Source organism: Artibeus jamaicensis, unplaced genomic scaffold (assembly GCF_021234435.1).
Source record: "Artibeus jamaicensis isolate MK-2021 breed Jamaican fruit bat unplaced genomic scaffold, CSHL_Jam_final scaffold_537, whole genome shotgun sequence".
Taxonomy (NCBI): domain Eukaryota; kingdom Metazoa; phylum Chordata; class Mammalia; order Chiroptera; family Phyllostomidae; genus Artibeus; species Artibeus jamaicensis.
The window spans coordinates 15,339,222-15,365,580 of record NW_026522047.1 but is presented as its reverse complement, the minus strand read 5'-3'; the positions used below and the strand labels follow the sequence as shown (position 1 = coordinate 15,365,580).

Here is a 26,359-nt window from a genome sequence, read left to right as displayed (position 1 = left end):
CGAGAAGCAGCCCAGGGCACCGCACTCGGAAGGAAAGGGAAAAGAGCCACCTCCAAACACAAGACCTTCTCTCTAATTCCCACGTGGCCATCAGCCAGCTGGGCACACAGGGCTCTTCTGTCCCATCTCTGGGCCTCTGTCTTCTCATGCCCTACATGGGATGACTCCTTCTTCCTTCAAGTCTCTTCAATTTTGTATTCTCTCAAAGTACTGTAGCCCAGTGTTCCAAAGAGGGACGATAGGTACACACAGGTAACCAAGTTGCTGCAAAGCAATCACTGGGATTCAATCAAGCATATTTCAGGCCCTCACTTTGTGATTCTCCGGGATGTAGCCATCTTTGTGACTAACTCAGAATACTCTCGAACACATCAGATGGCTGACTAACTCTATTCCCAAAGGTGGTCCAAGTGTCCCTCTCAGGACATCAGGCCACTGTTGGAGACTTTAAATTCTGGTTCTGACCTGATGCGGTGCTGAGGCAAAGCCCTGAGGATTCTCAGGATTAAGGGCGTCTTGTTACAGAGATCGATCAACAGAGATGCCCTTTTACTTTGTGTACAGCAGAGACCAACTTTGTTCCTACTCTAATTCCAAACAGTGGAGTGGCAGACTGTCCTCTGATTTATAACAAACCGAAGGCGTGGTCCCTCCACTTGATGAATCGCTGCTTTGGGTTCCTTCCTTCTGAATATCAAGGTTTGGCTGGGTCATTTAATACTCACGATTTGAGGTCATTTCTTTACTGGGTCATGCTCTTCAACAGGTAGCCCTTGGATTCAAAGAAGCAAAAGAAGAAAATAGTTATCCTCTGTTAAGCAGCCAAGATGCTGGACCTAGAGAATTGGACATAGTCAATCATTAGTTTCTACCTTAAAACTTTAATTATTTAGAATTTTTTTCTTGATTTTTTAAATGCTGACTTGTCCATTGAACATATATGCCCACCAGAACCAAGGAAAAGAACCAGAGATGAATATGTCTCAATCAGAAACCGTATTACAAAGAGAACCATGAAAATATCTATCATGACCTGGCTTTCTCTTTCCTGAGGGTTTTGGTACTAAGGTGTTAAATGCTATATTGATAGACCATAAGTTTTCCAGAGGTTTTTATTTTCAAGAAAGAAAAAATGTAAATGAAAGCATAAACCAATATTTTCTAGACCTCCATTCTTTCTCTCTTTCCATTGCCCGGATTTCTTTCTTAAAGGATAATAAAACTTTGTAAATTTTTGTAGGGTAAAATTAAAAGACACGGTAAATAGAGTAGAGAGAATGCTCTGAAATCAGATGCTCAAGTTCCCACCCTTGATTCTGTAATTACTAAGTGGGTCTCGGGGCAAATTACTTTTTAACCTTGAGTTCTTCAGCTGTAAAGCTGGTGAAGCTTATCTTAAATACTCATATCGTAAATTTGTTATGAGTATTAATTTGATGCATTTGAAGTGATGACACAGAGCATAACACATAATATATACCCAGAATAGGCACATAAATCCTTCGACGATTTGGCCAAAAATGCACTTCAGAGGCAGTGGTGAAGACAACTCTGTGAAGACTGGATGGGTATTGGCAGAGCCCCTTTGATCTGGTACTTACAGGAAAGAAAGGGAAGTGTGGCATGCTGTATTTTTGAATTCATTTTCTTGTCACCACCCCTTCTCCCTCCATCTTAGTGTGTCACACTTTGAGCCACTGTGTGCCCTAAACCCCACAGTCCAGACATTTTCAGTGAACCATTGGACAATGGTCCTACGTTGATGACTAGCTCTTATTGTGAGCCTCCAAGCTCCAGCAGTTTTCTGAGTGTGTCATGCCATGACCTGGCTCTGTTTAGCCTCAGAGGCACCTGGTCTGACTGCCAAGAGCTGCATGCTCTGCCAAGAGCCAGGCAGCAGAGCTGAGGCTAGAGAGAGCCAAGATAAAGGAAGTCAGGACCGAATTTAGGCTGGAGTAAGACTGGCCACTGGCAAGAGTCTATCACAAAGAGGCCAAGTAATAGCTGCGGGGGAGGATAGGTGGGAGTCAGGAGCCCGGGGCAGGTAACAGGTCCTGGGAAGAAAGGAGCCCTGGAGGTGGGACGTGAGTCAGTGGCTGGAGAGAATGAAGTCCAGGCCAGGAGCCGTGACAGCTCCTGGCATCAATCTAGAAAGTAAGGTTAAGTAACATGGACCTTGAGCCCAAATTGACTCCTTTATCTGCTGGAACTCCCTTTTCACCACTCCCAGTTTATGAGCCTGGATCCTGGGTGTTCTGTGCCTCAGAGGGCTGCTTCTCAAGCTCAGATGCACACAGGAATCCCTATGCTACAATGTCTATGCTCACGTAGTAGATGTGGGTCTGGCTCAATGGTCTGCATTTCTAACAAGCTTCCCAGAGATGTAGATGCTGCTGGTACAGGGACCACGTTTTAAGTGGCAAAGGCTTAAAAAACTGTTGCTATTTGCTCTTGCTAAATCCACAGGTCTGCTGTTCTGGCTCCCATCAGGGCTGCTTCCTCAGGGTTAAGATGAGAAGAGCATTGGCTAGTTCAGTTCTGAGCCCCAGCAGCTAGACTTTTGATCAAACTGGAGTCCTGACAACTCTCATCTTTTTTCTCCTATGACAAAGCAGATCCTCACTGAATTTAATATTGGCAGCAAAACCACACTGAAGCCTGGGGAATTCATTGGCCTCTGATGCAATTGTGTTTCCTGGGCAGAGATGTTGCCCCTGAATGCTAGTCCATCACGCTGCCTAGTCAGGGGCCTCAGGAGAAGCCAGGAGGACCTTGACCTTAAAAAAATGCCTGATTTTTTTCAAGTAAAATATCACATTTGTCAATTTGTGGCATCTTTTATCAAAGGAAACCTTTTCCTGAAACCTTTGTTTTTATTCTGCTATTATTTTTGAATGATATAAAATAAAGATAAATCCTTGTTACTGAGAGTAGGGGCCCGATTTAAAGACTGTGAAGGGCTTAGTCAAAGGACATATATAGAAGTTTCTTTTTTTAATTTTTAATGTCACTCATTAGGCATGAGGGTTGAGTCTTGGATCCAGAAACAGAGTGAAGTTACCCAAACCCTGTATCTAAGTGCTCCATGCATTTGCATTTTGTCATAGGTTCTTGAGAGAATGTGGTATAGTTAATACATGTCTGTCCTCATCAGAAAGACCTGTAAACTTAGACAGTGGAGAATCAATTAGAAAGCATTATCGTAATTCAAAATATGATTTTCAAATCGACAGACTATGGCGCAATGGCCCTTTACCCTGGCAAGTATTCCTGGTTGTATCTTTAGAAACCAATGTGTATGTATCTGCAAATTTATTGTGTTATTTTCTAGAGATTCAAAATGCTTTCTGGATTTAACTTTTTTGCCAGATTATCTTCAAAACTAAATATGAATTATAAATGAAGCCGCTTTGTTCAGAACAACAAAGAGTAAGGCTGTGGATTTATGTTGTTGGAGACCAAATTGGTATTCCAAGCCCAAGCTCTTTTGCTGCTATCTCATTGAAAAGCGCTGGGTAGACATTTAAAGATTTTTATACATTTTAATTCAGCTGGTCAGTTCATTTAAAACCACATTGATTTTTTTTCCTAATTCCTTCTTGGTCATGCATATCATGTTAAATATCAAAATGAATTTGAAAGCCTTTGAGGTTGTCTTCATCACAGGATATTACATTCTTGGAGGGGTTTTCTTTTCCCCATGCTAATTTTCATCACATTGCTGTCCCTTTCATTTCCCCTCAAGCTTTAGCTATTAGGGATTATTATTTGTGATTTTCAGCATCTATCTCAATCACTAAACAATTAAACTTTTATCAGGCAGGGCAGTAAGAGACTCTGTGGCTAATGATGAGGTGGGAAACTCCCCTGTACAACCTGCTGGCTCATCTTGGAAGAAGAGTGTCCTGCCAAATTATCTTTATGTGTCCATGAATAATGTCCTAACAAGGATGATTGGAGAGATGAGCAGACAGGGCAGTTCTAATGGAAAGAGTGAGAGTAATATTCACCTTGGCGAAGCATTATAACACCTCGACAAGATGCTAGCCGTCTGCGCTGCTAAATTGGGTGCATGTAAATCAGCAGCCCCTGTAGCTGTCTGCTTTCTTACAGAATGAACCAGGAGAGAAAGACTATACCTTTCAGGATTTAGAATTTCTCATATGACCATAAAATAATGGCAGAGAAAAGACCCATTTAACCCAGAGTTCCATTAACCGGGTGAATTGATCTTGAATGTAGAAGTAGTATAAGCAAGCAGGAAGTGATAATCTCTACCCACTTTTTAAATTCTCAGCTTCAGACTGAACCTTGAAGTAACTGACATTTTTGCTCTTGATGTTTCCTAAATGCAGAATTTCAGAGTGGGATATCAGGTCTTTAGTGTGAAGATACATCGATATTAGACCAGGAGTCATCAGCAGTGACATTGGGGCAGAAAACATTGGAAAATTATACAACTGTGAAGGTTAATCATGGAAATCAAAGAGGAAGGAGCGTCAGAGGAAGGCCAGCACTTTCTTCCCACACCCCAGGCAGATGACACTGGGGACTTTCAGTTGACAAGTAAGTATGTGTGTGCCCCCCCTTGGGACTCTGACAATGCACACTGGGTGGACCAAACACACATGTGTGTGCTCACAGAAACTGGGGATCTAACAAATGGCATGCGATTGACTAACTCTTTTTCCTTCACACTACTTATTTTGGTGTTGTGAGTCTATGAAATGCTTCTTTTTTATTTTAGAGGGAGAGAGGAAGGAAGAGAGAGGGTGAGGGGGGTGGAGAGAGAGATCAATGTGTTCTACTTATTTATGCATTCATTGGTTGCATTCAACCCACAAGCTTGGTGCATGGGGACGATGGTCTAACCAACTGAGCTACCTAGCCAGGACTGCTCCTTTATCTTTTATCATGTTCTGTGAGTTAGATGATGGTCCAGGAAACCACTAAATATCAAATGGTGGAATCACAGTTCTTGAATATATATTAAGACTCTAACAAATACTTTTTAAGCACACCTTCTATTTAGCTTTTATATAATGTCATGTGAAATTGTTTTGGAAGCAGAGACGTTTTTTCTCTAAAACCAAACACATATCACTGGGAAGCATTAGGGCAAAACAGTTGCATTGCTGTCCCTGCCTACCTGGGAGCACCAAGTCCCAACAGCAGAGCGAGCTTGGAGATTTGGGCCTAGCTTATATCTCAACATTGTAATCCGGGTTTGTACTGTGCACAAAATTAAAATTACTGGAAGAATTGTATGTTTCCTGTGTTTAAAATTCTAGAGTTTGGGTTTATTTTTTAGCATGAATTGTATCTTTTTCTTTTCATTTCAGAAGATTCCTTTTTGCCCAGTTATAAACACTGGCAAATATATGCCTAACCTTTCATTTAATTTACATTATAAAAATAATCTTTAGAAAATGGTATTGGGTGCATTTTTTGAGAAATTTGGTTGTCAGAGTTTACAGCAGAGTTAATTGTTAATAACCTTTAAAAAATCCACATTGTGTGGAATGCACAAAGGCCAACCTGGTGATTGTCATTCTTACCTCTCTTGGAAAGAGTCATATTGTTAGCCACAGCATTGTTAAATGTCAGCAGGGGAAAAAAATAAAATGGTTACCATGCAAACACTGCGAACTCTTTAAATGAAAATAATGAATGACTTTTTTACACTAGGAGGTGACTCTACCAATATATTAGTGACCAGATGCTGTAAAATTTAAATTGTATCTGATGAATCCATCAGTAAAACTAGACAAGGGAAGGATTTGTATAAAATTCTTACACTTACTGCCCAATGGTTTCTTTTCCTATAAATTTAGTTTTGGCCATCCACGAGTGGGTACAACAGCATCCCAGTTCTCCCTGACTCTTGTTCAGGAAGCCCCCCATGTACTGGGTGTGGTCCTTAGGCACCCACCTGCCCCACGGTCACTCACCACAACGTGGCCCGTCTACCTTTACCCATCAGATGTTCCCATTTTCTTCCCTTTGTCCTCAGGCAACCTTTTCCTTCTACTTCATCCTAAGTCACTGACCATGTGATTAGATTTTTTAAAAATCTCCAACAAAAGACATAGAGGCATTTAATAGAATGTTGATTTGAGCTATCAGTAAGTTGATATTAGTATAATCACCAGCATGATATCCTTTATAAACTAACTAGAGACATCCCTTTAATTAATAATTTACTATGTATAGCAGATTGGAGTGGTTTGGAAAAAAAAAACACTCTAGATAGAAGAGTACTTTGGAGAGGGCATTCCTCTTTGAAGGTTCCATTCCTATCTATAGGCATCCAAAAGAAACACACAGCTAGAAATGTTTTATATCAGTCACAGCTTATAAAAACAATATTTCTGATATTGTTATGGCCATGGAGTGAGACAGATCAGTCAAGTCTTTAGTCGTACCTTGTTCTGCTACACAAGGGTCCTTCCATGACAGGTTGCTGTGTATGAGTCTGAACAACGGAGTTTATTCCTCCGCCCAAGTGTGTTAATATATTCCAGGCAGGGCAAAATATACTAATATTCAGTGGCATATTTTTGATGATGAGTTAAATATCTTTAACCTGAATTCTTACCATTTTATCTATAGGTATTCAGAAGTCACCCAGTGAACCACAGTTGGAATTCATTCTTGGTAAGAAATCCCATCTTTTTTATATCAATAAATATAATAATCTGTATATGAAATTTTACAAGTTTTGAAAGTACATTATTTATATTACTATATATTTTATAATCTTTTATGAACATTGTTGCATTAAACATTTTTTTCTATAAGGTAAGTGCTGTTTTCTGAATTTTTACATACAGTATCTGAGCTGAAGCCTAAGGTCAGTTCCGTACCCCGAGGACATAGGGTTCAGTGGGGACAAAGGTGGGCTAGTCAGCCAAGTCTGGGGACCACAGATGTGGTGCTCAGAACTCATTCTCACACAGTGACTGGGGTTTGTTGCCATTCAGCATTTCTGGAAACCTGTGTGTCTGCTTATTCACTCCTTGGGCTGGAGACTGACTCAATGTGGAGTCTTTGTTTTCCTTTATAGGACTTACAGGGTTCTTGCCCCAACCGGTCTCACTCGCTCAAAAATATCCTTTTATTCTTCCTCTTGAATATTGAATTATGCTTTCATTTTGAGGCATAAATTATTGATAAAAATAACTATGATTTTTTGTTTTAATAGTTTGTTTTCTGTTTTTAAAAGACTTTAAGAGCAGTTTTACGTTCACTGCAGAATTTATGAGAAGGTGTGGCGACTTCCCGCACACCCCCTCCCTCCACACAAGCACAGCCTCCCTCGCTGTCAGCATTACCCTGCCCGAGTGGTGCATGTCTTAGAGTTGATGAGCCTACACCGACGCGTCACTATGGACCAAAGTCCATAGGTTACGTTGGATTCTCTTTGGGTCTTGCACAGTCTATGGGTTTCCATCATTATAGCATCGTACAGAGTATTTTTACTGCCTTCGAAATCCTCTGTGCTCCCCCAAGTCATCCTTCCTTCTCCCTTAATCCCTGGCACCCACTGGTCCTTCTACTGTCTCCACAGTGTTACCCTCTTCAGAACGTTGGGTAGCTAGAATCATAAAGTATGCAGCCCTTTCAGATTGGGTTTTTTTGTTTTTTTTTACTTAATGTTACTGCATTTAAGTTTCCTCTATCTATTTTCATATCTTGGCAGCTCATTTCTTTTTAGTACTGAATAATATTCCATTTTCTGGATGTACCACAGTTTATTTACCCATTAGCCTATTGAAGGACATCTTGGTTTCTTCCAAGTCTTGCCAAATATGAATAAAGCTGCTATATACATCTTGCACAAGTTTTTGTGTTGGCATAACTTTTCAATGCCTTTGGGTAAATGCCTAGGGATTCAATTAGTGAATTATATGGTAAGGGTGTATTTAGTTTTGTAAGAAATTGTCAGACTGTTGTCCAAAGTGGCCGTACACCATTTCACATCCCCAGCAATGTATGGACTCCTGTTACTCCATAGCCTCACCAGCAGTTAGCATGGTCAGTATTCCTGATTTGGGTATAATTTATTTTTTAATATTTAATTTTTATTATGTATGTAGCTAAAAGGTGTAAGTTAAGGATTCTAGATTTTTTTTCTTTTTATTTTCTTAAGTATTGAGAAACAAGTATGTGGAGCTTCAGGAAACTTCAGTGGTAACACCAATAAAGTCATACTTTTTCCTTAGAATTCTCAGACACAGAAAGAACCCGCTTTCAGAAAGGGAGCTAAGGAGCGAAGCCACCTAAGCATCTCTTAACTCACTGACTGTAACTCTTACTCTTGAGTCTTCATCTAGCCACCTTTTATTTGTAGTGAAAAAAATCATATTTTTAACATTTTTGACAGGTCATCTGAAAAGTGAAGATTAGTTTGAGTGGTTGGAGTGTATCTCAAGGCACAGATAAAGCCCTCTTAGTTGCACCCTGGAGAACCGGGGTAGCCTGAAGGAGGCAGAAGCAGTTGTAGGGGAGGATGCTGGGTAAACCTGGTGGTCAGCTTTCAAGAAACAGTGTGTCTGGACCAAATCCTGGTCTTCTGTTTCAGTTACCGGGCTCTGTCTTGTTCAAAGACCTGGCTCTGCTGTTTGTTTTGAAAGTCCAGTCGGGTTAATAGCAGTGCTGTTGTGGCTTCTATCTCCAGCTTTGGCTCATAGATCTAAGAGATTTCACCCCTGCAAGAATTGATTCAGAATGATCATCTTCCCATTAAAAAAGAACAACTTCAAATATCTTCTTTTATATTTATTCAAAAAATACACTAGTTCTTTTTTTAGCTTATTTTGTTATCGTTGTTCAGTTACAGTTGACCTCATTTCCCCCCATTACTCTTAACAGTAGATAATTTTATCTTATCACAGGGCAAGAAATGTGTAGAGATTAAACAGAAGAAGGTTATTTATAGGCTTCAGGGAATTGAATTATGGATCTTGAGAGATACACTCCCCAAACTCTTTGTTATGTTTCTTAGCACTTTGAGACTATTTCTTGAAAAAGAGAAAACTTCAAAACTACTCTTTCAAGGACACAATAGGTTTTACTGTATGTCTTTCCAATTTTTTTCTTTAAGTTTTTTAATCCCACAAATTCTTTAACACTTCATCATTATATAGTTAACTTCATTTCATGAGGAATAGTGAGGGAATAATAGTTACTTAAATCTTTTTTATCGTTGTTAGAAAATTGTGCATATTTATTTTATTAGGAAAAATTCTTAATGTCTTCAAACAAAAATTTATTTTTGTTTTAAGGCAAAAATAGAACAAACTAAGTAGGGAGCTTTTTCTACTTATTTTTCCAACTAAATTTTTGATACTTGATTCTCAAGTCTTTACTTGAGTAAAGAGTATTCAAATAAATTGAGAAGTCACATTGAGAAAACGACCACTAATTTTGCTAGGTGTCATAGTGCTTCAGATAAGTTATTTTCTATTGAGGATCTGTTTCTGCCTTGTCCGTATGCCACTGTAAAATGACTCTCTTGCTGAAGTTCCCCTGCCAAATCTTTATTTGACTAAATGAGGTAGGAGATGCTTAGTTAATTGAGCAAGCTAATTGGGTAAAAATATCTTGCTATGCCAAGATAAGCATGTACTAAAAAAGTGAATATCTTATGTCCATTTTCAACTACATTTCTCATGGTTGGATGCCTTTAAATTACATAATTCACCCTAAAACTGCACTTGGCTTCCACAAATCTTTCATTGTTTCATTTGAGTATATTGAAATCCAATTATTTTCACAAAGGGAGAAATCCTTAAACTCCCCAGAGAATACTTATTTTCATTTTAACAAAGCTGGCATTTAAGAAGAGAAATATTTCTTAAAATCTGGGTGCATTTCTTTCTTGAAACCATTATTGAAAATGTATTGAGAAGATTAATATTGACAGTGATATAAAAGAAATTGCTATGAACTGTTTCTCAAGTTTATCCGTCTGATTATGTTTATGGTCGTGTGCCTCCATTTACTATCTTCAGAATCAATAGAACATTTTTAAGAATGTGTTTTCATATCTTATGTGGACACCACATATATCAAAAATTCAAAACTACAGGCACTAATGTGATGTGTACCACCCTGGAGTTCAGTGATTAAAATTCAGTTTTATCACAGTAGGTCATGGTCTAATGACAAGATGTCCTTAGGTAGGTGACTTCAAATATTAGAGTGGTTTTAAATGAGGAGGGGTTGTCCTCTTCGCCTGTTAAGGCTTTGTCCAGGAAAGTGCTGATTCTAAGCACTCTATGCTCATCTTGGATCTCATATTGGATTATGTGTACTGATTTTGGACTTTGTACAGGCAGCCTCTTTACTTCCAATGGCTTAGTCAGAAAAGAAGTCATGTAAATTATGCGACCAGTTCTCTGTCACATAATGGGTATTTAAATGTGCCCAAAGTGGTAAATTGTAAGAGTTGGTCTCACCTCTTTACGGTCACAACTTGTAGAGCTCGCTGGAGCCTTCATTAAGCTGTTTGTCTGGTCCACTTATACTTTATGAATTGCTATAAATGGGCTGTTGTTTTATATGTTTCTCTGAAAGAGGAAAACTCTTTGGAGGCCAAACTCACCAATTCTCCTGTGTTCACACTTTTCCTTCTGCCGATCTGTGTTCTCTAAATGATTATGAAGCACTGACTTGTTTAAAGCCCCAGCGGGAGAGTGGATTTTAGGATGACTGCTTTAGTATTTTACCCTCTGCATGGTATGCAAGGCCAGCTGAAGGGAGCACCAAGCACAGAGGGATATTTTCATGTTTAATCTATTGATAAAAACATGACTTCTTTATACAAGATAATCTTCAAGCAACCAGAGAAGCAACTGCTAAGAATGAGACAAGGCCTGTGCTGGCCCTATTTTGTGGCCTTGTTACACATTTATTGCTCTTTTCTTGATTCTTAAGAGTGTGCTACTTTCCTTACAAAATATTTCATTCCACTTAACAATAGTTTGGGGACAACTTTTCTCAATAACGCGTTGCGTCAAGCACTGGGAGGGTGCAGCAATAGCGTAGTAAGAGCTCTGTTTTTGGAGCATCTTAGCCTAGGTGCTTACCTCCTGACCAACAGGAAGATATGTTTTCCTCTCCACACCCTACAGGATAATAACATTAACAATAACTGAGATTTATTGAGAGCTTACTTGCCCACAATACAATGTTCTATATAATTTTTACAGAAATTAATTACTTTAATTTTCACGATGAGGTACTTGCTCTATTATCATCCTTGCTTTATAGGAAAAGAAACTTAGACATGAATAGGTAAAGTGAACCAGTTTGAACCAGGAGATTTGAAAACAGCATGCTCCCCCATATTATCTGCACCTGAGAAAGGAAAAATCTAAGTTTCCTCATGGTCAAATTTCCAGACATCTGATGGAAGTGGAGTGACAGTGCGGGTTCAAGCTGTGCTGTGCCCCATTCTGAGGCTCCTGCTTTTAACCCTCAAGCAGTGCCCTCTCATTATTGACCCCTGCTTTTTAAGGGTTTGCAGGAGGGGGTGAGACAAGCTGCAAAGCCGGACAGATTGGAATCAGGGCAAAAGAAAGACATGCCTGGATCAATGGAAGGATGGCATAAGAGTGATTAAATATAACTGTGGCATCAGACACAACCTCTCCAAGGAGGCGGCCTTTGGACCAGCCTTGGAAGGAGGAGCAGGGTTTCAGTTGATTTTAGAAGGAGTTGAGGGACAATTCAAGCAAAGGGTGTAGCTAAATCCATGAAACAAAATCCCTCAGCTCATTTTCTAAATTGATGCGTTTCATGCTCATTTACATTTCCCTCTTTATTACTGCTAATCCCACTCTAAAAATAAATTAAGTCTCTGGGAATCCTCTTGCAATATCCTATAATTGTTGCACACATATTAGGAATTTGTTTTAAAATTCTAAATGAACACACTTCTTAAGCCTTGTCTTATGGCTAACAAATTGTGTGTAGGTGTGAGGGAGAATTAATTGAGTTTTGCTGACATTGGGGCAGTGCTAGATGAAACTCAGAGGAGGCCCAGGCCTTGCTAAGCTGGACCGTGTGGACCCTGTAGTAATACTGTGCCCCCAAGTCGCCTACCTGTGCACAGTTTGCCCACATAAGAATCATCCCAACATACCTGTCTCTGAGCTGTCTCAGTTTTGACAGCTATAGGTTCCAGGACCCCCTTGGGTACCAAAATTCATGGATGCTCCAGTTCCTTATGTGAAATGGGGTAGAGCAATGCATGTAATTGTCTCTCCACAGATTCCCAGCCCCAGATGGAAAATGCTGTTTTTGGTCTGAGGTTGGTTAAATCCACAGATGCAATATCTGCTCATACTGGAGCACGGGCTGTACTTTTGAGAAGTTATTTTTCAAAATGACCATTTTTCAACCACACAGCAACATAAAGAATACACAGCTAATAGAAATGTATTTGCATTTCATGCTCAGATTTCAGTTTACAATCTGAAATTACAATCTGGGGAGGCAATATAGCTCATGAGCTAACGATGGGAGTGCAAAGGCAACTGCGAGGATTTGAGTGCTGTCTTTGTCGTCCCCCAGCTCCCTGGCCTCAGAAAAGTTACAGTGTCTCTGACTTTCTGTTTTCTTATCTGTACCAGGGGAAGGATATCCGTACCTACCTTACAAAGTTCTTTTTAAGATTAAATGCGTTAACACCCATAAAGCACTTAAACTGCTATCTGACATGCCGTTGATGACTGGTCAACCTTTATTGTTTCGAATAAAATGCGGGTGGAATCACTTCATCACCCTCTGTGAGTACTTCCTGGAGTGGAGGAGCTTGGCACCGTGTTTTTGAGCACAGTGATTGCCATCACTTATGAACAGGTATTAGGCTGTACCCCTTCCCCTCTGTCTCTCTGCTCCTACAGCAGACTTCCCTACAACAGACTATTGATGATTCACAGATGCATTCAGTCACTTGCCCAAGGGCATACGCAGAGGAAGTAGAAGAATACAGATTTAACTCCAAAGGCCATGTTCTTAGTGGTTGGTTTTTAAAAGTACAGGAATGGGAAAGGAGAGGCAATTAAAAGTTATCTAAGACCTACATACTGTTTTTGTACCGCTGAAACAATTAGAGCTTTAATTGAAAGGAGGGAAAATAAACCAATTAGAGCTTCTTAACAGGTCTGCCATGTGTGGGTCGTGGTTTGTGGGGACGCGGGATTTAATGTGTGCAACAGATTGGATGTAGTCTCTTCTTATTCACCCTGGTCTCCTTTCTGGCTTGGCAACGCTTCAGGAGGCTGAGGTCCCAGACATCTGTTAGTGAATGAGAAGCATCTGAGCTACCGAATTTCTCTTCTTACTTCCTTTGTGCCACTACTGTATCATTTAACCGAATTCTTCCTTGGTAAATGATGTCTGTTCTTCTTGTCAAATTTCTTTTTGAGTAAATATATCATAGAAGCCTGTAATTAAAGGAGGTCTTTGACCAGGCTAAACTGACTGTTCCACATAGGTTTAACAAATTATTTGTTAGAATTTATTTTGTTAATGTTCACTTTCTAATTTCATGTATCTCTTGCCCATGATCAACACACCCACCCAGTTTCTGTGGGGTTTGCACATTCCCATTCTTCCCTCCACTGTCTCATTACTGACAGAGACCCGTTACTGGGTCAGGTCTACCTCGGCAGCGTTGTCTGCTATGGGTGGGTAATTGAGGGGTCAGGACTACCCAGAGGCTTAGTTCATTAGGTGGCTTTGCTTTGCGTAAAGTCAAAAGCTGCCGAGGTTATGAAGTTGTCTGTGTGGCTGAAATTTGTCAGTCTGCCTTCTTGCAGCGAAGATGGCATCTGAGTGTACCCTACCTAGGCCACCAGGGAACCATGCCATGGGGCAGAGGAGAGACCTAAGGGAGGGGCACAAGATTTCAGGGAAGCCCCTCCTGTTTCTGTTGTACCAAACAGTCTGTTCCCAAAGTCGTCTTACCTTGGCTTTGACTTCTGCAGCTGGCCAAGGGGGTGCCGTCTCCATTTCACAACAAAGACTGGCTCTTGGTTGGGTTAAGTGAGTTCCCCGCGGTTGAAGTGACTGGCCTAGGAGGAGAAAGCCCCAGACTTTTCAAGTGCTCTGCCCCCTACTCCTGTGTGACCTCTACTTTACCAGTGACAGAGGTGGCAGAAGTCAGTTTGAGCAAAATGGCCATCCCAGGTCAAAACTTCAACATGCTCTTGCTCTAAGTGATTTCAAACTTAAATGTTAAATAACATTTACGGGCCTTTGTTTCCCAAGTTTGTAACTCTTGTTCCCCTTTGCCCATGGAGCTCCCTACTCCCATTTCCAGCTGACTAGTAGATACCTCCACTGGCTCATCTAGGAAGGTTTTTAAACTTGAAGTCAAGTTAAAACCTGATTTTTTGATTTCCATTTCTGTCCTTCAAAACATTTTATTACCCCTCGATGCCCATCTCTGTAAAATACATCACCATTCAGTCAGTTAGGCAAATCCCCAAACTATAAATCTTTCTTGGTTCTTCTTTTCCCCAAACTTCACATCAAATCCATCATGCCCTGTAATTTTTATGTTGAAACTGTTCTGAATTGGGACACCTCTTTCCACTGCTACCGCTATCGTTCAGTTCCAAGCTGTTATCAGCTCTTACCTGGCCAATTAGGGCGCGTTAGGGGCGTCCTTTCGGGTCTCCTTGCATCTGCTCTTGCCCCTGGGTAGTCCCTTCTGCCAGAAGAACCAGAACAATCTGTAAAATATATAAACGTGATTACTGCCTGTCCCTAGTTAAAATCCTTCAGTGGCTTGCTTCCCTCATGCCAGCGTCGCCTCGCCAGTGCCAGTCTTCTGGCTCACCGTGCTGCCACCCCATTGGTCTTGTTGCTTCTCAAACAGGCCGCACCTTTGAGGCTCTGCATTTGTTGCCTCCCTCCAACCCCCAAGCTGGCTCCTTGGCATGTTTAGCTCACAGTTTCCTCGGCAGAGAAGCTTTTCCTGATCCACGCTCCCCTCAAATTCTCATGTTAACCACCCTGTTTAACATGTTCGCTAAATTATTTTTTTAACCTTTATGACCCATGAGATTATAAGCTTCATAAAATAGGGAACTTGTGCTCCTGTCCACTGCTGCGGACCTGTCCCCCAGCGTCATGTTGGGCACATTTAGACGGTCAGTGAATAGTCACGAACTGTGTGCCTGCGTGGATGCCTTCGCTCTGTTCCTCTCGCATTTCTTCATAAAATAAATGTATATATGTACATACACCTTTGAAACGTTTTCTAATTATTACTAATACCATTACTTGTACAAAGCAATTATTTTACATTCCTCAAGGAGTTCAATTATTTAACCAATGTTTTGTTGTGAATAAGTTACATGAGGGAGGATAGAACCCTGCAGCCCTTAGGGTTCTTCTGGAGAGAACTGACAGGAAGAACCAGGCATAGGCTGAGCTGAATAAGGGGGTCTGGAGCTAGGATGCACAGCTAATGATTGCTTAGCTGTGTAGAATTTTACGCCCACAATTCTTTACAAAGTAAGGTTTCAGCGTCAGGACACAACAGTCTTGTTCTGGAGATGCTCTTAAGAACATCACTTTTTTTTTGCAGTGTATAGTGGGTAATTTTTGCTCAAATTTTTGAGGAAAAAATAAGAATGTGCACTATACATGGGTAGGACTAATTCTGTATCTATATAAATGTTTTTACTTCTTTTATTTATGCCTATGCATTAAAAGTATAACTCTAGAAAGCAATAATGATATCCATATGCAAAATAATAGCCTGGAATACAATAATTGGTTTTACATATAAATGTAAAATGGAATGAAAAAATTAGAGTGAAATATGTTTTGCCCTGATAGCTTGGGCCAAAAATGTGGGTGCACATTATACAAAGGAAAATATGGTACGTATACAGATAGTGAGAAGCACAGCACATAACTAAAATAGTAGCAGTGAAGTGGGGTCCGGAGATTTGAGGTCATGTTTCAGCCCAGGGCGTGTAGCCTTGAGAGAAGGCAGCACAAGGGTGCGTTTGAGAGTGTGAGCTGAGCTGCCATCCTGAGAGTATTTGAATCCTGATTCTGCTACTGGCTGCTTGTGCAACTCTGAACAATTTCTCTTTATGGGGTGGTTTTGTGGATTGAGTGAGGCAGTGTACTTAAAGCACAGAGAATGGTGCTAGGTACCTACATGACCTCTTAATGGTATTATTCCAATTATTATCTTGGGTTAATCCCATACCCTCTCAAACTCTGATTCCTTATCTGTAAGTTGTGGATAATAATTACTATTTCATAGGGTGTTGAAGCTAACATGTATGATAGTGAGAGGTGCTTTATTAATGCATTGTTAGGAATTGAATACATCCTTTTTTATATATTTAATTGGCTCTTCAAAAGCACTCAGTGGGAATAACTATAATTATGGTTCCCATTTCCAGATCACAAATGGGGACACTGAGACAGCATCACAAAGCTGAAGTCACACAGTCAGGAATGTAGTCTATGACCCTGATCCTTTGGGTGTTTTCTATGCAGAGCAAGCAAACACTGCCATGGAGACTTTCAAATAGAAGGTGCCTAGTATTCCTGTCTTACCTGCTCTACCACATGTCCTGGACGAGCTGAGAAGGTGTTTCTTCTTTCATTTAACATGGGCAGTGGAATCTGCTCCCCTTTGTTCTGAAACTTCCTGTGTAGCTGGCACTCTGAGGCATTCTCTGTTCCCCTAGCAGACACTCTGCTGAGCTTCGGGTTTGAGCTACTCTCCGTGGAGATCCCGAATATTCGGAGACTTGCTCTTTGTTCCCTTCAAATTCAGATTCTTGTGGAACCACTCTCTCCCACTTTCAAGTTATCTGAGGCACGTTGTTTCGACATGGTGTTACACTTGAGGCTTTTGCTCTGAATGTTGGACCCCGTGTGCCCTACAGCTACTCCGCATTTGTTTTCTCATCTGCAGACCCACTTGTCTTCCTCCTCTTGTCTCATGTCTCCGGGATCACTAGTCATTTCTAGCTTCAGCTTATCTGTACCAGCCTTGTTTCATTTCCTGTGAGTCAACCATCTTATGATGGAAGAAATGACACCCCTAAAGCCCTATGTTGAACATGAATATTGAGAGTCTCCTTTTTTCTACAGGAAAATCGCACATATGATTGACTCAAGAGAGTTGAAAAAAACAGGAGTTATCTTTTTCAAGCTCTTTGAAACCTGTCCTCCCTCAAAGAATGTTCTAGGTAGAAACAATAAAATGGGAGGATAATTATCCTTTTAGAACCATCTATTGCTTCCATTCTTCCATCCCTTGGCCTTTATTTTCCACTCTATGTAGGGCTTTGGTGTAATACTTTAAGTCGATTTGTAAGATAGTTGACATTAGAGAGAAAGCAATTTCATAAAAAGCAGCTAATAATCCCACATATAATTCCTGAGCCCAAAACATTTATAGGAAAAAAACTACTAAAGAATTTTTAAATTACCTTAATTTAAGAACCATCTTCTCACATTTAAGCTTTTAGGTTCCATACATGTGTTGCAATTCTTCAAAAGCACCTCGGCTTGGGAAAGCGTGTCTAAAAGCTACGTCGGCCAGGATTGGGTGGAACCCAGACCTTGAATCAGCCTGTTGTGTGTGAACCCATCCAGACTGAGTAACTGCTTCCTGGGTTGCTTACTATTGATACTTCCTGTCCGGACAAGCAGACCTCAGGGTCTCTCCGCAGCCCGTCGAGCCCTGAAGGCAACATTCCAGGCTCCTTCATTTCCTGTATTCTTTCTCACACCCCCAAACACTCCCAAAACATCATCCTCAGTTGGAGGTCAACAAATTTGAGCTTGTGTCTCAGCCGTCCATCTCTGGTGACTGGGGGCCTGACTTTTCTGCCGCGCCTCCTGTAACTGTCTCCACGATGGCCTTGCCTTTATGTTTGGAAGTAAATCAGGGAAGCAGCCTCTTTGCACTAACCCACGTGGGCTGCTGGATCCCCTGGTGAGTTCTGTGCTTGTCTAGAATGGGAATCCTGTTGCCGCTCATGTCAAACTGGTAGTGCTGGAAAAAGTGATTGTCTCTTCTCACTTCTGCAGTCCTGCTTCTGACACTACAGATTTCCATTACTGACTCACGAGGTATTTCTTTTAGTATTCAGAGGCACCATTCCTGGAATAACATTTCATTCTTTCTTAAGTAGCCCATCTGTTCCTATTGAAAAGAACAGCAGAAGCGGCAAGCACTTGTGCCTGAAGCGGAGTGTGCACTTGGAACACACGCGCCCAGAGCCAAGTGTGTATGCAGCGTGAGGCGATGGTGCCAGACCAGTTTGGGGGTTACCGCATTTAGTGTGGGGTGTCCCAGCTGGAAGAGACACAAGCACAGACTCGGTTTTCGTTCATTGGCTTGAAAATGGAGTCTCAGCCACTTAGGGAATATTCATGAAAATAAGACTAAATAGAATTTTTGGAGGCTTGACATGAAAGAAGCTGAGGGAGCCCTGATAAACTGGAGAATGGGAGTTTTCTGGTACTAACAATTCTGATTTAGGCCAAATTTGTTCTTTTTTAAAAAGGTTTTATTTATTTATCTTTAGAGGGGAAGGGAAGGAGAGAGGGAGAGAAATATCAATGTATGGTTGATAAAGCCTCTCTTTGTCCCCTGCTGGGCAACCCAGGCATGTGCCCTGACTGGGAATAGAACCACTCTCCTTTGGTTCGCAGGTCTGCGCTCAATCCACTGAGCTACACGAGCCACGGACCACGTTTGTTCTTTTTTTTTTAATATTAAATTTTATTTAGTTACTTTTCAAGTACATTTTTTTTTAAATCTATTTCTCCCATCCCACCCCACCCCCCCGCCCGGTCTCCCCCCTGCCTTCCCATCCTCCCCCCTCCCTCCCCCCAGTCCTCATCTCTGTGTCTTTCATACTTGTTCCTCAAAATCCCTCCCCCCTTTTTCCCCTTAAGTTCCCTTCCCTCTCCCCCTCTGGTTGCTGCCCACTTGTTCTCTATTTCAGTGTCTTTGTTTTTATTCTGTTTGCTTGTTTGTTTTATTCTTTAGCTTCCTGTCAAAGGTGAGATCATATGGTATTTGTCCTTCAATGCCTGGCCTATTTCACTCAGCATAATGCTTTCCAGTTCCATCCATGTTGTTGCAAAAGGTAGTAGCTCCTTCTTTCTCTCTGCTGCATAGAATTCCATTGTGGATTATACCCCAAGAATCCTAAAACATCAATTTCAAAGAACCTATGCACCACAATGTTCACAGCAGCACAATTTACAATAGCCAAGAGTTGGAAGCAACCTAGGTGCCCATCAGTAAACACATTTGTTCTTTTCATTAGCAAACGTACTATCTTCCCCACAGCTGACCTCTCCATTGCTCCGGAACAGGAAAAACAACAGAGCATTTCCTGAGAGCACCATTGCTCTAGGCAGCGGTTTCCTGTTTCTCTCTCTCTAGATTCTTCATAGATACTTAAATTGACCTGTGCTACTCAGTGGGTAGTTTATTTTAGTATGTAAAATATCCCCAACTAAAGAAGCAAATGTCATTTTCTTAGCCACTTAAAAAAAAAGGCCAACATGTTTTTATTCAACGCACACAGATGCCTATGAAATATGGTGGCATGCTTTTATATTGTTATGGGGGGAAAAGTAACACATTTTATTTCCAGACCCTTTTCTCTTTTTCTGAATCTAGCTTTTCATGTTGAAGAGATCCATTTAATTTATACTCAAATCCATTGAAACGAAATTTAAGAGCAGTGGTGCTCAAATCTCAATGTAGCAAGAATTCTAGAGCAGCGGTATTTCTCTAATAAAATCCCTTCAGTTCCCTCTTGCCAATTACTGCCTGTATTCCTCCATAACTCTGTCATCTGCTTTCTCCCTATGGTATTAGCCTTGTCCTTGCCTCAAAGTTTTATTTGAATTCTATTATAGTGTTGAGAGTCGTAAAATTTTTGTTGCAAACTGAAATCACGACTGAGCAGAATGATGTTATTGACAAAACATTAACTCGGGGCTGCCTAATACTGAGCTATCAGTAAAATAAATAAATAAATAAATAAATAAATAGATAGATGGATAAATAAATGGAGCCATATGTTGTGATCTATGAATCTGACTGATTAGTCAAAAACATGGATATGGAGCTCGCAGAAGAATGAGGCGGCAGTGGGTACGCCGCTGTCCTGCGCGAGAGCTCACACGAGGGAAGTGAGAGGCGGCCGGCACGCGGTCCGCTGTGCTCTTTGTTCCCCACCCCCATGTTCTGTGGGAGCTTCGTGTGTCATTTTAAATTTGTGTGATATTAGCACTTCACTGTGGCAGTGGAGGAGCAAAAAGTCTAGCAGTATTTTAGTAGGTGCAAGGTATTCTTTTAGTAGTTGGCTTTCTTTATTTAGTCATTTTCTGTGTGTGAGAGTGTCTGTGTGTGCATGTTGATTCTGTGGGTTGATTTTTAAGAATTCATTTATTTATTTATAGAGAGAGAGGGGAAAAGGGAGGGAGAAAGAGAGGGAGAGAAACGTCAATGTGTGGTTGCCTCTTGAGTGCCCCCTACCAGGGACCTGGGCTGGGACCCAGGCCTGTGCCCTGACTGGGAATCGAACTGGAGACCCTTGGCTTCGCAATCCAGTGCTCAGTCCAGTGAGCCACACCAGCCAGGGCCTTTGGGTTGATTTCTTATCTTTGAACGTTAAATACTGAATTACATTTTACCCTCTGACTTGCTGGAAGCCTAAAATTAATGCTGTTTCTTCAGGTGATGTGATTATATTTATTTTCCTCGAAAGCACCTACTTTTACATATGAAATATTAATATTTTGAATTCAGTACCTTAAGAAAAAGAAAAAATATAATTCCACATTTTAAAATCACCTTTTCCACACCAACTTTTATATGTTTTTCTTTTTCCAAAAGAAAACATTGCTTGTGTAGGCAGCTCTGTGTAGTTCATGTATTATTTCAGGAAGTGTGTCTTAATTAAAGCCTTCCACTCAGCAGCGAAGGGGAAAAATAACACGTTTTTGGTTTATTTCTATGAAGACTTAACAAATGGTTACTTAACTGAAGGGAGAGGCTGTGGTTTGTTAAGAAAGGTGTACTCCTGGCTCTAATAGTCCCAGGTCTTATGAATATGCAAGAGATAACTTCGACAACTTCACCTTTCAGGCTGATGAGAGAAACATGCTAGAGAGGAAGTTGGAGATAGCAGAGAGCACAAAAGGATAATACCAAATCAGAAAAACTATAGAAAATAGGCTTGGTCAGTTGGAAATAAGCTTAAATGAATGTGGAGAGCAAGGTGTGACAGCTCAATCAATGAGAGACTCTTATTAGAGATTCTACAGAAACTATAGAATGAAGTGGAAGGATATATATGAATGAGTATACATCAGCTCAGCGTCATATACAGCCACATTTTCCTAAGAAATAGCCTGAAGGAAATATTCAAGAGTGAATAGTATTAACCGCTCGGAGTATTTTCATTGTGTGGATGTTAGTGTCAGGCGGTGCAATCAGTCATTAACTACACTCCACCGAATAACTATGGACTGCAGTACTCTGGGATGGACGCAGTATTGTCTTCTGAATCCATCAGGAGCTCCGAACTTTAGAGGTGAAGACCCTACTCTTCAGAAGATTGTGGTCTTAAAAAAGAATTAAAAAAACAACAGGAAGGCAGAAGAAATTTAATGGCAAAGTAACTAGAAAGAGAGGATATTAGGCTTTTGAAGTGCTACATGTGTCTTTTAATGTGTGATATAACTTAGTTTAAAGTAGGTGTAATCACTGGTACAGAATGGAAACTGGGGAACCATGTACTGAAGTCCAGTGATTTATTGCACTGGAAACATAACCCAGTTGGCATGTCACTTGATCAGTGGCATCTAATTTTCTGAAGTACAAGGAACAGGATATATGTGACATTTTTTAGAAACATGACCAAATATTAAGAATCTGAAAAGTAAATAGAAAACTGTGTTCTAGGCTGGAAGCGCCTGAGCCACCCCACAGCCTTAGGGAAGTGGCTGATTTAGTGGTGTAAGGTAAGAATGGTAATGTTGAGGAAGCTGGAAGCCGGGTAGTTGTTTCCCTAAAATCCTGTTTGAATATGGCCGCTTCCTGTTCCAACTGACTCCTGTCCTCTGTACCTTGGCCCTATCTGTCCTTGAGGGAGTCTGCCATGTTCCTTATGAGTATTCTTTAAAGAGAATGAAAGGTATGCTTTCATCAGGGTATATTGACATCTATCTGTAACATCTCCTTTTAATTGTAAGGAAAAGAAGCTTTATTAAAATTAACAGTCTTCCACTTTGATGAAGGAAGTACACAGAGCAGAAGGGCAAGTCTGTCCATGGCCCATGGGACACTTCAGTTGTTAACATAATGCCTCCCTGCGGACCATTATCCTCAGAGGAAAGTAACTACTTCCTAGCTAAACCCCTGCTTAGAGGGTGAGTTGACCACTCGTGTGTAGCACATCTGAGAGCAGACAGAAAAGAAAGCCTTCTGCCAAGTTTGGTGTCTCAGTTGGTGAAAGTAACCAGTGTGAGGATGCCTGTTTGGTGGCACAGAAGGTGATGCATGAATGACACCTATGATTTCTGAATTTAACAAATAATCCAGTGTAGAGTTTTTCTACTTCTTTTCCTTACTGATATGGAAACAAGAAGGTACAAAAAGGTCACAGATACAGATACATGCTTTTGTTGAAAAAGAATAAAGTTATGCAAAATCAGGACCAATCTGGAATATCTTGAGCACATAATTGTCACAAGAATATCAGATAAAGTATGTTTTTGTGTCAATGCACAGCTATGTTTATATTCATGTTAATGATAACTTCAAGGGCATCTACATTCTACATACTTTACTTCATGTGATATCTACAACAAATCTATGAAATTTGTTCTTTTACTTCATTTTACAGATAAGAAAATAGAGGCTCAAAGAGATTGAGTCATTTATCTCTAAGGTATATAGCTTTTTAGGCTAGATCCAGGCTTCAAATACAATTTTATCTCAAGTTAAAATAAAATATTCCTTTATCCTGTATCGCTGTCCTGTGTGGCTTCCCCTCTGAGCCTCACTTTCCTTTGGCTAATTAGAGAATGGGATGGTAGAGATGTAGAGAGTCTGATTAAAGTGCTCCACCTTCATCTCTGCTGTGGCCATTGCTTTGTCCTGGAGGAAAGAGGATAAATGGAGGTTAGTTGCCACTAACGCCGAAGGGCAAGAGGGCAGATGAAATGACTGGAGGCAAGAAAATAACCTGACTTTACAGAGGACGGAGCTCTTAAAGGGAAAGATACCACTGGTCGGAGTCCACAGGGACCTCTCGCTGCCCTGGGCCGGTGGGGGGGGGCGTGTCACAGCATAGCTTGTGAAAGCCTGAGGCAGGCACCTTTACCTATATGTGTACTGCACATCCAGGGGGTTGTGGGTGGGGGGAGGGGGCTGGAGGGGACTTGGACTGCCTCAGATTTGGCTGGTGCCGCTGTGTTCAAAGGCTCCTGAAGAAAAAAGTTACATTCCACTTCAAAACAGTTGTTGCTGGGATTGAGCTCTCTGACAGAGGAGTCAAGACACAGTTGTAGGCTTCCCGCCAAGGCTGACTCGAAAGACAGAGTGGCTGTATGGATTCAAGAGCCTTGGTGTGATTTAGACGTGATGGCTGAATGAAACAAAGCCTGAGCTTTCGTGAAAGCAGAATTTTTATGTAGACAGAATATTAACTCTGTCAGAAGCTGGAAGACCCTGGCCTTTAACTTCTGGACTCTTAGCTCTTTGAAAATCTTCTGGGCACAAGATGGCCCGGGTTCTCTTTCTAAGAATCCAAGCAGTATCTTTGCTTCTAGAGCAGATGTTGGCAACCACTGGTCCTTTGACCAGGGCTAGTCACAGGCGTGTTCCACATGACTCCTACCGTGTTAGCCTACACAGAGACTGGAATTTCAAGCTTTGGGTGACAAATCCTCAAAATGAGCCACAGTGGGCTTTCATTTTTTCAGGCAATAAATTTGAACGGAGGTCTCCCCTTTGGATGCAGCCTTTTCTTTCCGGTTGGCTCAATGCCTAGACTTCCCATGAGATGCTGAAGCTTCATTCGTTTTTATGGTCGCACTTCTATGGAGGAGTCCTTCCTCACAGAGTGAGACCCTCCTGGCTCCTGCGCACATCTGGGCCAGAGATGCCTGTAGGCATCTCGCTTTCAGCCTCTAATGATACAAAGTGGACCTTCACACTGCAAGTCATTATAGCAGAGTTCACAGGAAAATTGTCTCTTATAGCTCCTTTAATTCTCCTAAAGAAATGTTTCAAGTTATAATTTTTTAGAAAAAATTACTTATTGCATCTATATTGTTATTTTCCCCCCTTTAGGTAAAACAACTACAACAAAACAACAACCTGTCCATTCAGTGGACACAAGGGCATTTGAATGTCAACGTACCAGCATCTTGTGTGTTTTAACTCTTCTGGGTTCTGTGAACACCTTTACATAGCTTAGTTCAAAACAAAGCCAGTAAAAAGGCAGAAGTGAACATAAAAATAAAAGTCCACTGATGAATGAATGATCGTAGAGAGGCTTTATTTGTCACTACCCATTTGACTCAAGGACCATCAAAACAAAACAAAAAACGAAACAAAACAGGAGAAGCGGGCCATTTATGAGGGTCATTCTAAATCGGAGTTTTGCTTGGTTAATGAGCAGTGGTAACAGTGGCTGGCAGACTCGATAGGGTAGTTTTTGATTTCTGAAAACAGACTTTTCCAGCTTCTTATTGGCTACTGGGTAATTCCTGTGCAGATTAGACTTGATGTGACCAAGTGAGTAATCTCTCCATGATCACTCATCATTTATCACCCGTCCAGTGAGACAGTTTCAGTATGTGTGGCTCCGTGGTGTGTATGGGTTTCACTTTATGAAATGCAGTGACTCGTACTGGGTTTGGTGTTTACAAAGAAATAGTGGGCTTGGTGAGAACTTTTAAGGGGCTGTCTGAATGTGACTGAGTCAATAAAATTATTTTGCAGAATAACAGTACTAAATACTGCTAAATGTTGGTATTAATGTTGGCAAACATTAGTCTAATGATATTAGTAAACTTTATTTTGCATAGAAAAAAGAAAGTCTATTCATAAGAAGGCCATACATGTTCTTCCTCACCTCTGTCTCCCCTGAGAAATAGGTAGGCAGATGAGGACATTGAGTATCTAAGAGTTTTGGACTTAATGTTGCAAAGCTAGGACACAGGGAATCTGTGATACTCAGGAATTCTGACTGACCTTGCTGCACCAGTGTGGGGGACCAGTAAATTCTCTGGGTTGTTGAGAAGAAAAGAAATATGTGTACCCCAAGATATGACTTGAGTTGTTGTTCTCTGTTTTTAGTTATAGAAAGTCAAGAAACACAGAGTGCCGTTATTATTGTTTTTACTTCATCACTAGCAGGGGATTTGCACATTGGTTTGGGCAGAATATTTCGGTCCAATGGAACTTTCCTCCGTGTTTCACTAGGAGGGAGTCTGAGGGTTTCTCTGGTAAAAGGGAGAACAGCTGCTCAATTCTGGGCAATAACCACAGCCCACCACAAAGCCCGATAAGAACTCAGAAAAGGGATAACTTATTTGGAGCAAAAGTGTCACATGGCAGGGATGTGGTGATGAGGCTGTGAGCAGAAGGCGGGCAAGATGCATGCATGCCTTTGAAACAAATGGGCTCCGGCTTGAACATCCCAGATCAGAAGCAGCTCAATACCAGTAAACGGAGGCAGAGCTGCACACTGAGCAGAAAACCAACAGTGTGATCACATTGAACACATTCGTAAGGCAAGTAGAGGAAATGATCAAAACAACCACCAAATACAGTCAAGTCTAAATCTAACTTTTTTCTCCCTTCCGGTGATATGTTCACATGGTTGAAACCTCACCTCGGTACTTTATAAAAACTGTGGACGTCTTGGGTTGGGCAGTAAACAGTCCTGGTGGTGGGTCTTCCAAAGGGCAGTGCCGCCGTGCAGGAGAGGAATTCCCAATGCCAGGGGAGGCAATGGGGCAACCGGTATGTGATGCAGGCCACTGGCTGGGGAGGCCTTGTGATGGAGACCTGAGCGCCTAATATTTCTAAGCCACTCGCCACTAGTAGGTCAACCTGAAATAATTCAAAGCACCATTTTGAGGAATAAAGAGATAAGAACCCAAATACTTCAAAAATAGTGAGGGTTAAATAAACTGTAGCTATTATTTTTTCCACATGCTTCCCTTAACTGGAGCATGTGGTTTAAATCAGGAAAAATGATGAGAAAATACCCTACAGGAGCGAAGTCTGGCCACAAAAGTTACTGCTTAGCTG

At 41.1% G+C, this 26,359-nt stretch overlaps 1 protein-coding gene across 4 annotated transcripts in view; it reads left to right on the top strand.

Annotated features, from left to right (window-relative positions):
* Window positions 1–26,359, top strand: part of INPP4B (inositol polyphosphate-4-phosphatase type II B) — a 515,731-nt gene that overhangs the window by 243,563 nt on the left and 245,809 nt on the right. For all 4 annotated transcript variants that reach the window (XM_037126042.2, XM_053658182.1, XM_053658183.1 and 1 more), the window contains exons 4-5: window positions 4,356–4,566; window positions 6,613–6,657. In XM_037126042.2, coding sequence (XP_036981937.2) covers window positions 4,476–4,566; window positions 6,613–6,657 — 136 coding nt within the window. In that variant the 5' untranslated portion in view covers window positions 4,356–4,475. The remainder of the gene's footprint in view (window positions 1–4,355; window positions 4,567–6,612; window positions 6,658–26,359) is intronic.